Here is a 12,572-nt window from a genome sequence, read left to right as displayed (position 1 = left end):
ACAGCTTTCGCTGTGGCAGGGACTGTCCAACACAGCTCTTACACCAAATTGAGGATATACTTAAAGGATCCTATCACCTTTAAACGGAGTCTGGACAAATTTCTTCAAGGAATACTAGGTAAGCCATCTATACCTGGATACAACTCACTCAACAAGAACTCCCTACTTGAATGGACCATGATACCACAAAACTTGACTTAAAAAGGATTTAGATAATCCTATCAGATGGTGCTATTAAGTTAGACATGGCCTGGACCAATTTTTGGTCGAGACATGTCTAAGTTTATCTAAGTTTTCCTTGCAGCAACACCTGTCCGTGTTTGGATTGTCCATGCACAGGGGCCATCCGGACTCCCGTTTGCGCCGTGAACAGGGCTTAGTCTTCTCTCTTCGCTCCATTGCGCCACATGGGTCAACTCCCCTCCCCTCTTCATCTAACCCCCTCCTCCTGCCTCTCTCCCCCACCCTCCCTCCTACTATCCCTACTCTTACTCTCTTCTCTCGTACTCCCCCTCTCTCACTCTTACTCTCTCACCCTTACTCTCTCACTCTCTTCTCTCTTTCCCTCTCTCTCACTCTCTTTCTCTTCCTCTCTTTTTCCTCCATACCCACTTTCCCCCTCTCTCACATCCACCTTCCCGCTCTTATACCCACTCTCTCCTCTCTTATACCCACACTCTCTCCTCTCTTCCTCTCCCCTCCCCCTCTCTTACATCCACCTTCCCCTTCCCCCTTCATCGTCAACAGCCCCTCATAAGCTCATCCCACCACACCCCAGCACACTCCTACTCTACCTTCCCACTCCACCCCATCCAATTCCTTTCACCCACCACCCACCCCCTACCTCTACCCCACCCTCAGCCTAACCCACACTCCACCCATGCCTTCCCCACCTCCAAACACCCTCACATCACATCACACCAATACCCTCGCATCACACCACGCACACACTACAACTGACCAACTCCTTTCTCCCTTCCCCATTTTCACAGTACATACGTCAAGATCACCAGCATTCTATCTCCCACACACAGCCCCTCGTTCTTCGATCACCGTTTGTTATCTCCCCCTTTTCTTAGCTCTCCTGAAAAAAGAAATTTCTAACTTCCGGTCAGCCATTATTAGCCATTATTATGATTGACCGTTGACTGAACACTATTCAATTTTTTTTCTCCGTGTTTTTCTCCTTGTCTCCGTATTCTTTCTGTTGAAGAGCGTAGCTCGAAACGTCAAAGACTTTCCGTATTCCCGAGCGTCATACTAATACATCCTTTTGTTATTTACACCACCTGTCCTCGTCTGTTGTTGTTTTTTCGTACAATCTCCCATATATATATACGTGTGTATACATACATGAACACATACACACACATATTTATGCATGCATATATACATACATGCACACTCATATATGTATACATGTGCATGTATATGCATAAGTGTGTGTATGTATGCACATATGTAAGTATGTATGTGAATGTGTGTGTGTGTGTGTGTGTGTGTGTGTGTGTGTTTAGAGAAGCGGACAATATAAAAAAGAACCTATGGAGATGACTAATAAAAAGTTCTGTAAACAAACTGTAGTTTTTAAGGATCGGCAGGTCATGATAACACTGGTTGGTGGTAGTGTATGTATACGAGTGGTTGTGGTGCACACACGCACACACACACACACATAATTGATCTGCTATAACGGAACCCTAACACGGCTCCCTATATCCAGCCTTAGCTGTGATCTTGGAAACTAGCATACCTCTTCGTTGAAACACAAATGAACTAAACCCCACATATTCTATATATATATATATATATATATATATATATATATATATATGTGTGTGTGTGTGTGTGTGTGTGTAAAACATTTTTCTTAGAAAACATAAATTCGAAGTAGAAGTACACTCGAAGACGTAGAGCAGTCTATATATATTACTGGTGAAGGAAGGCCAGTGTCTAGGGTTACCCTGGGTTTCTCACCATAAAGGGTACCTTTATGGCGTATCTTCAGATCTAAAGACCTGTTGGCTTACGGCCTCCATATTTTTAGAAGGTCATAGCGGTTCGGCAAGAGAACCCGATAGAATAATTACTGGGCTTACAAAGAATAAGTCCTGGGGAGTGGTCGATTTTTTTTCGACTAAAGGCGGTGCTCCAGCATGGCCGCAGTCAATTAACTGAAACAAATAAAAGAATATATATGTGTGTATATATATATATATATATATATATATATATATATACATATATATATATATATATATATATATATATATATATATATATATATATATATATATATATATATGTAGTGAAACTACCTATCGTCTCTAATACTTATCGCCATCAGATACAAAACTGCTATCGCCATTCTTCTCATTTAAATATAAACAAACGCGAACGTAGGGGAAAACATTAACCTTGTCATCACGTGACTGATCATTATTCGAATCGGCAACTTCTTCGAACCGTTCCAGAACGCAAACTGACCAATCACAGCCCTTAGTAAGGTCACGTGATAGTGTTTTTCTACTCCCATCTTGGAGCCCCCTTAACGCTATAAATAGATCAACTCATACCCCACATATATATACATGTATACTTGTATATATATATATATATATAGAATATGTGGGGTTTAGTTCATTTGTGTTTCAACGAAGAGGTATGCTAGTTTCCAAGATCACAGCTAAGGCTGGATATAGGGAGCCGTGTTAGGGTTCCGTTATAGCAGATCAATTATGTGTGTGTGTGTGTGCGTGTGTGCACCACAACCACTCGTATACATACACTACCACCAACCAGTGTTATCATGACCTGCCGATCCTTAAAAACTACAGTTTGTTTACAGAACTTTTTATTAGTCATCTCCATAGGTTCTTTTTTATATTGTCCGCTTCTCTAAACACACACACACACACACACACACACACACATTCACATACATACTTACATATGTGCATACATACACACACTTATGCATATACATGCACATGTATACATATATGAGTGTGCATGTATGTATATATGCATGCATAAATATGTGTGTGTATGTGTTCATGTATGTATACACACGTATATATATATGGGAGATTGTACGAAAAAACAACAACAGACGAGGACAGGTGGTGTAAATAACAAAAGGATGTATTAGTATGACGCTCGGGAATACGGAAAGTCTTTGACGTTTCGAGCTACGCTCTTCAACAGAAAGAATACGGAGACAAGGAGAAAAACACGGAGAAAAAAAATTGAATAGTGTTCAGTCAACGGTCAATCATAATAATGGCTAATAATGGCTGACCGGAAGTTAGAAATTCTTTTTTCAGGAGAGCTAAGAAAAGGGGGAGATAACAAACGGTGATCGAAGAACGAGGGGCTGTGTGTGGGAGATAGAATGCTGGTGATCTTGACGTATGTACTGTGAAAATGGGGAAGGGAGAAAGGAGTTGGTCAGTTGTAGTGTGTGTGTGGTGTGATGCGAGGGTATTGGTGTGATGTGATGTGAGGGTGTTTGGAGGTGGGGAAGGCATGGGTGGAGTGTGGGTTAGGCTGAGGGTGGGGTAGAGGTATATATATATATCTCCTCCTGGGGCTAAAAGCAACAGTAACATCCACCCCTAGGGGTCAGCCACACTTAAGTGGCAATATACTACACTTTATCGTGCAGTTACTGTTAATACTTCATTTAGAGAATTAACATTGCTTATATATATATAAATATATATATATATATATATACATACATCTGTTTATTGTCTAAACCACCTGTCTTCATCTTTTTTTTTGTGAATTTTCCCTATATATATATATATATATATATATATATATATATATGTATGTATGTATATATATGTATATATATGTATATATTAATGTCGATACGCTTATCTATTTTATATGTGTGCGTACGCATGTTCACAGAAATATCAACGAATCTTAACATAGATTTTGGGAACTCCAACTTCCATATCACCCCCCTCTCTTTTTCCTTTTTCTTTTTCTACTCAATTGTATATCTAGAAATATGTGTGTTTACATGAAAAGTAGTTTTATTTTTTATAGTTTACCTCCCCCTTTCTCCTTGCTCTCTCTTCTCTCTCTCTCTCTCTCTCTGTCCTCCCCTCACAGAGAAAGACAGAGAGAGAGTGTGTGATTTATATATTGTACAATATTAAATATTTACACAACAACCGTTCCCGCGACACGGCAGTTCAGCCTTCTCCTCGTCAAACACACCACTTCAAAGTACCTCTTGGAATTTACCCAATTTATAAATTAATTAATTCGTTAGTTTCTGATGTTTTTTTGCCACGAACTGCCGAATCTAAAGTTTATAAACAAATTGTTAAGAATTTCCAACATTGTGACTGAACTAGATTTTGTTAACAGCCCACAAACGAATCGCTGAATCTGTGTTGTCCTGCAAAGTAAGTATTGATCCTAGAAATATGCTCTTTTCCTTTATTTTATAATTATTTTTTTCTTGTACTATCCTTCCTGTTTCATTTATGTATTTTTATTTATTTATTTATATATCTATTTATCTATCTCATATTTTTTTTTATCGCATTGTGACAGTCTAGTCTCGATCCATTCAACAGTTTAATATTTCAAGACTAGTAGTAAATAGAAATAACAGCTAAACTCTTGCCAACTTCGTAACAAACTAATTTGGTTTCGAACACCAAATTTGTGTTCTATTCTATTACATTGGATTACGAGGCAGCATCATCACCATTTCCTTGTTTAAGAGCTTTTTTTTTCTTTTCGAACTTATCAACAACTCACTGATTATGCACACATACATACAGCCATACATACAACTTGAAGGTGTATATTTATATTACAAATACTATCCAAAAACAACAAGGCAAGGCAATGGTCATGATGCTGGTGATATATATATATACACACGAAATTAAATATCAAACACTTGTTTTCAAAATATTATCGTCCACATAATGTATATACAAATGTTATGTGAACGATAACACACCCACACAGATTTAATTAGAGGTAGCGTTAACCTCATGAAGGGATGGTTGCATTCAAGGAAATACTGGTTCAACACGTAGTGTTTTTAGGGATTTATTTTCCTTAAAATAATGGGTATATATATATATATATATATATATATATATATATATATATACATATATATATAATTTTTAATAATTTTTGTATCTTTATATAATAAGTATTTCATATTAATTCATTTGGTACTTATTGTTGGTTGAGATATATATATCTAATTATTGTTCTACTTACGATCTGACGAGTAGCTATATTTTTGAATAGAATTTATTTTCGATAATTTCAATTGATTTTAATCGATTTAAATTTCTTTTCTATTTGAAAATTAGTTATGAAACACGTGTAATCTTTTTATTATATTTATCTTATGATATTTACTTTACTTTATATTATACTCATTTATTGTGCTTTTAATTATTAATTTTTCTATATGTGATAGTGGATTTTCATCGATGAGTTCTTGAAAATTGGTTATTTTCCCTAAAACTATATATTTTATATATATATATATATATATATATATATATATATATATATATAAACATATAGTTTATATTCATTTCAAAGGAGAAAAAGAAATTGGAGATTGGTAAGTTAATAAATTGTTTATCAATAACAGCAAATTAATCATCTTAACTTCTTAATCTCCATTTTCGTTTTCCTTCATATATATATATATATATATATATATATATATATATATATATATATATATATATATATACATATATATATAATATTTATAAATGCAACCACATGTGAATCGTTGGCCATTTTCTTCCTCCATCTTCCTTTCTATTGGACTTTCCTCTGTTTCTGAAGAAGAGCTTTGCTCGAAACGTTAAACCATTTTTCTTTCCTTCTCTGAGCGTCTGCTAATACTTTACATGTACCACGTCCTCACCTTGTTGTTTTTTTTTTGTCTTTGTTCATCTCTTTTTTGGGGATTTACTGTGTGTGTGTGTAAATGTAGGGACAAGTAAGTTAGGTAGATCAAAACTTAAAGTATATTAACAACAGGAAATACAAAAATTGCATGTGTTTACAGACAAACAGGTCCGACTCACACAGAATATAAATGATTTAGAGAATTAAAGGGGTTGAAGAAAAGTATACACACACACACACATATATATATATGTGTATATATATATATATATATATATATATATATATATATATATATATATATGATCTATTCTGTTAAGAACGTGATAGAGTAAATATCACCTCACGTTTTCTTGTAAATTACCCACTTAATATCTATGCAATTTATACCAATATCCACGATACTATAAATTTATTTTGCTCCCAAAATCAGATTAAATATGTCCATTGTAATTCATTCATAAATATCTAATTAACCGGCATGTTTGTTAGCATTATACAACGTATTAACCTACATTTTAGCATTTACTTCTTCGTTTATAAAGCGTCTGAGGTGTGTCACACTTCAGGTTCCAGCAGAAGTGAACCAATATAGCTGCGCTCCATTTTCCCTTATACCTGTTTTCCATTGATGGAACCTTTCTCCATGTTCATCACTCACATCTCTTGCATTCTCTGGAAAGAAGGACAGATGAGAATGAAGGAAGTGTATCTTCAGTGACAATATTACATCCGAGGTCTCGGTAGCACTTGATTAAGCTCTCCACTAACTCTCTCGTTGGGCCGTTTCGTGCTTTCCCAGAAGTTCTTTGCATACATTTTTGAATGCATGCCAGGCTGCTAGCTCAGTTTCATCCATTGTCGCCTCGAAGTACTCATTAGCTATAAGTTGGCGAATCTGAGGACCTACAAATCTGCCCTCTTTAATCTTGGCATCACTTATTTTAGAGAAAATCGCCTTGAGGTACTGAAAACATGGCTTGTTATGTTGCAGTTCTTTGGTAAATTTCTTCAATAGGCCTAGTTTAATATGCAGTGATGGCAAAATGATTTTCTCATTCTTAACTAGTGGCTCATGATTTACATTATGGTATCCAGGTATCATAGTTTCCCGAGGTGGCCATTCTGAGCGTACATAATGTTCTGATCCTGGCCCTGCTGTCCCACTTGCAAAAGATGCACATAAACTTGGTGTATCCAGTTTGTAGCCCATTAAGTAGGGCTACTACTTTCAAGTCCGCACAAATTAGCCACTCGTGTTCCTTGTAACTGATGCGGTTTAGAATAGAAGCGAGGTTCTCATATGTCTCTTTTAAAATGGTTGAGTAAGCAATTGGAACTGAAGGTATGGTGTTCCCAACGTGCAATAGAACTGCTTTTATGCTGTAAAGGGATGCATCTATAAACAACCTCCACTTATTTGGTTCATAGGCCAGCTCAGGGCATTGAATAAGTCTCTTATATCATTACAATAAGTCAAGTTGTTTTCCAAAGTGAAGAATTGCAGCAGATCTGCAGAATGCTTCCTAAATACTGTAATTTGAGCATCTTTATCCAACAGGTTCCATTGTTGCAGACGTGAGGCCAGGACTTCACTCTGTTGCTTAGTAAGTTTTAGATCACGAATTAAATCATTGAACTCAGGCTGGGTGATGAGGTGTGGTTTCTTGTCAGATTTACCACGGATTTGGACCCATATAACGATAAAAACGTTGAGTGTACTTTTATAATTTTCATAGGTTAGGTTGACAAATACCTTAGGAACACTCTATTAAAACTATATCAAAATCCGTTCATAACTTTTAAAGTTGTCAGTTTCGGCCCAATTCTGTTTGCTCTCAATACCTACGGAACCATCAGTGTATTTAACGTAAGTAAGATGGTAATTTACGAGAAACTGGAGAGTCACAGAAAGAAATGGCTGTTATATTTGTGTTCTACACACAAAATAGCTCCAGAAAAGGTTATTCTCATTTCCGTTTTTGGTTTTTCATTGTTATACAGAGCAATTGCCAGAATGGAAACTAATGTGTTAAATAACCGTTTGCACAAAGTGTCGATGTGTAAATACACCAATGTATTTGACAACATGCTTTGCTTTTTCTCTAAATGTTTGTTCCAAATGTGACTATCCAGTTATTTTTTAGACCAAAAAGCTTGCTCATGCTACGCAATACCATTTTGTGTACGGCTGTATCTGCAAGAAATAACAGCTAAACTTCTTGTTACACACACACACACACATGATGGTAAAATTCCGAATTAGGTGGTGGGTACCGTATTCGCTTTTCCCAGTTAAGAATGCCGATTAACCTCCGTGAGCGTAGAAAAACTCCAGTTAGTTTATTTTACTATCCTCTATAGATCTCCACATCGGTAAACCCATATATCTCTGTAGAGATTACATGTTTACCATTTAAATTCCACGTTTTCACATGTGGGAAAACCCAAATCGTTAATTGCATCATTTCCGCTTTATCTGCACTTGTTTTATATATCAGCAATGGAGACAAAACTGAGTGAGTTGTTCTTGTTTCTGATTTTCTGTGTGTGAATATATTTGCGTATATTGTTTGTTTATACATACATGCATGCTGAGATATTATTACAAACATGGAATTCTTTTAACCAAGCGAGCAAGCTTAATATCTGTGTTAACTGAAAAACTGAACTAAGTGCTATATTTATTTATTTCCATTTGCCTAGCTCATAAACATCTAGCATCTTGCTAATTTGAGAACAGATTTCGGGGGGTAAGACGGTTTGACGTCTATTTCTAGCATACAAGGGATCCGATCCACATAGTGTTCTCTCATACTGTTTGCATTTAAATAGAATTCACGGTCCTCGAACGTTTTTTCAAGTAATGCTAACCACTGGATGAAATTGATATTAATTAACAATATTATTTAATATTAATTTCTACACTTATTTTATATATATATATATATATATATATATATATATATATATATATATAGAGAGAGAGAGAGAGAGAGAGAGAGAGAGAGAGCAAGATAGACGGATAGATAGATAGATAGATAGATAGATAGATAGATAGATAGATAGATAGGGTGATAAATTGAATATTAATTCAAGTTAAAACCAAGTCGCCTATCATATAAAAAAATCTGAAAATTCAGAAAAAATTGTATTACACGTGTATAAGGGATGACCACTAGGTGGACATCCAATATGCTAGAAAGAGGTCATCAAATAGGTCGTTGATTACCTATTTCTAGCATATTGGATGTCCACCTAGTGATCATCCCTTATACACGTGTAATATATATATATATCAATACAGACACATGTAAGCAATTTATCGTTTGTTATGAAACACAATAACATAAATTATCATTACATGTTTAAAGAGTTCGGAAACGAATGTTAAACCAGAATAAACAATCGTAAATTAAATTTTATCATAATATATCACTTTCTTTATCTATGATTTTTTAGTATCTTGACATTTATATTGTATGTGCTTTGTAGAATGATAATTTAAGGAGCTTCTTGTATGAGTATTAGCAGACTAGTTGAATCCGTATATTGTGGCTTAAATTCACACACACACACACACATGTATGTATATGCTTGTAGGGAAACTATATATTTTTATATATACTTTATCTATAAAGCTCAATTTAATTTTAATTTTTTAATAAATTGATTTTAATTGAGTTTTTACCTGTAATTTTGGATTTTGTCCCTTATATATATATATATATATATATATATATATATATATATATATATATATATTCTTTTATTCTCCTACACGTTTCAGTCATTTGACTGCGGTCATGCTGGAGCACCGCCTTTAATCGGGCAAACCGACCCCAGGACTTATTCTTTGTAAGCCTAGTACTTATCATATCGGTCTTTTTTGTCACAGAGACATAGACACAATCTTATCTTGATCCGTGAAATTAATCCCGAAGTTGATTCAATATAGAGATAACGAATAAAAAGAAAAATTCTCTTGGCTTGCCTTCCTCGATTTCAGCACGACGTGTATTCATGGTGAATGTATACCGTAATGTTGTGATTGACGATTTAAAGTCTATTCCCAGCATATTGGCATAGAAATCTTTTTTTCTTTTGCTCTTGTTTATAATTGTTTATAATTTTCATCTTTAAAGGTATTTTAATATGCTGGCCACTTTAAGGAAATATTTTTGGAAAATTTTTTATCCGATATTAGAAGTATGTATGTATGTTCGTATGTATATATATATATATATATATATATATATATATATATATATATGTGTGTGTGTGTGTGTGTGTATTTATACATTTGTATACGGAATGCGTATGTATATTTGTCCGTATATATGAATTTTTCTTATCAATGCGTTTCCATGTGGTTGTGTCTGTGTCTGTGTCTGTATGCGTGTGTGTGTGTGTGTGTGTGTGTGTGTGTGTGTGTGTACTAATGTATTTGTGTATGTTAGGACAAAAATCAAATCTTCTTCCTTTGTTGTCTCCCTTGTAGAGAATAACGTTTTGCAAGAAATAATCGACAATGTAAGGGAGACAATCAAGTAAAGCCTCGCAGGATGTTCTTTTATACTTTTAGTCTTTTAGTCTTTTACTTGTTTCAGTCAATAGACTCGACAAGAAGTCGACAAGTGGCATGCGCAACTCTACAGCACACGAGATATCTTGCAACGCTAAGTCATAAACGTATATATAAATATATATATATATATATATATATATATATATATATATATATATATATATATATATATATATATATATATATATATATATATAATTATGTGTATTTCTTCTATCTTAATGAATAAAAATTCTTCTGATAGAATAAATGGGTTAATAGAAAGAACACAAAATAACTGTGGTTTAGTTCCTGTTTTTAAGGCAGGAACTCCTTGAAATTTTGGGTATTTGAGTATATATAAGAATTTAAGGAATGGAGAAAACGCATGTTATAATTGCATACTTTATTCCTACATATGTTTCAAAGGATTACAACCTGTGTGATCCATAGGGATCTTTGATATTAAAATTGTAACCTTCTCATCAGGGAAAGCATGGGAATCATCTTAAATGTAAGACATTATGACCGATTATATATATATCATCATCATCATCATCATCGTTTAACGTCCGCTTTCCATGCTAGCATGGGTTGGACGATTTGACTGAGGACTGGTGAAACCGGATGGCAACACCAGGCTCCAGTCTGATTTGGCAGAGTTTCTACAGCTGGATGCCCTTCCTAACGCCAACCACTCAGAGAGTGTAGTGGGTGCTTTTACGTGTCACCCGCACGAAAACGGCCACGCTCGAAATGGTGTCTTTTATGTGCCACCCGCACAAGCCAGTCCAGGGGCACTGGCAACGATCTCGCTCGAAAATCCTACAGGAGCCAGTCAGGCGGTACTGGCAACGGCCACGCTCAAAATGGTGCATCTCATGTGCCACCCGCACAAGAACCAGTCCAGGGGCACTGGCAACGATCTTACTTGGCTTGCCGGGTCTTCTCACGCACAGCCCATTTCCAAAGGTCTCGGTCCGTAGTCATCGCCTCGGTGAGGCCCAATGTACGAAGGTCTTGCCTCACCACCTCAGCCCAGGTCTTCCTGGGCCTACCTCTTCCACGGGTTCCCTCAACTGTTAGGGTGTGGCACTTTTTCATGCAGCTATCCTCATCCATTCTCACCACATGTCCATACCAGCGCAATCGTCTCTCTTGCACGCCACAACTGATGCTTCTAATGTTCAGCTTTTCTCTCAAGATACTTACACTCTGACGGGTATTCACATTGACATTACACATCCAACGGAGCATACTGGCTTCATTCCTTGCGAGCTTACGTATGTCCTCAGCAGTTACAGCCCATGTTTCACTGCCATGTAGCATGGTTGTTCGTACGCATGCGTCATACAGTCTGCCTTTTACTCTGAGTGAGAGTCCCTTTGTCGCCAGCAGGGGTAAGAGCTCTCTAAACTTTGCCCAGGCTATTCTTATTCTAGCAGCTACACTTTCAGCGCACCCACCCCCACTACTAACTTGGTCGCCCAGATAGCGGAAGCTATCGACTACCTCTAGTTTTTCACCCTGGAATGAGATAGAAGTTGTTTCCTGTTTGTTTGCAGTCTTTATTGCACCTGAACATCTGCCACAAACAAAAACTAACTTGCTAGTTAACCTGCCTTTGATGTTGTTGCACCTCTTATGTGTCCATAGCTTGCACCGGGTACATCTTATAGAGTTACTACCTACTCCTTTTCTACATACTGAGCAGGGCCATCTACCTGAAGGGGTTTGTGTTTTATCTACCTTCCTACTTATTAGGATTTTGGTTTTAGCTAGGTTGACTCTAAGGCCCTTCAATTCTAGACCTTGCTTCCACACCTGAAACTTCTCCTCTAGTTCTGATAGTGACTCCGCAATTAGGGCAAGGTCATCAGCATAGAGGAGCTCCCAGGGGCAACCTGTCTTGAACTCCTCTGTGATTGCCTGGAGGACTATGGTAAATAATAGGGGGCTGAGGACGGAACCTTGGTGGACCCCTACCTCTACCCGGAATTCATTGCTGTACTCATTTCCAACCCTCACCTTACTGGCCGCATCTCTGTACATGGCTCGCACAGCTCTCACTAGCCATTCTTCT

The 12,572-nt window shown here is 36.4% G+C and overlaps 1 protein-coding gene across 4 annotated transcripts in view; it reads left to right on the top strand.

The window, feature by feature from the left end:
* The window catches only part of LOC106878306 (uncharacterized), a 41,280-nt gene that overhangs the window by 8,424 nt on the left and 20,284 nt on the right, over positions 1 to 12,572 (top strand). Inside the window, exon 1 of one of the 4 annotated variants that reach the window (XM_089340425.1) lies at positions 4,125 to 4,427. The exons of 1 other annotated variant lie outside the window; for it this stretch is intronic. Coding sequence is in view for 2 of the 3 variants with exons in the window: in XM_089340427.1 (XP_089196553.1) it covers positions 8,426 to 8,441 (16 nt within the window). In the remaining variant the exon portion in view is untranslated. Of the gene's footprint in view, positions 1 to 4,124; positions 4,428 to 8,383; positions 8,442 to 12,572 lie in introns of those variants that run through there. 2 more of the 4 variants (XM_089340427.1, XM_089340424.1) reach the window with 2 other exon arrangements.

Source organism: Octopus bimaculoides, chromosome 23 (genome assembly GCF_046866305.1).
Source record: "Octopus bimaculoides isolate indiv1 chromosome 23, ASM4686630v1, whole genome shotgun sequence".
NCBI lineage: Eukaryota > Metazoa > Mollusca > Cephalopoda > Octopoda > Octopodidae > Octopus > Octopus bimaculoides.
This window is presented reverse-complemented; position numbering and strand designations above follow the sequence as displayed.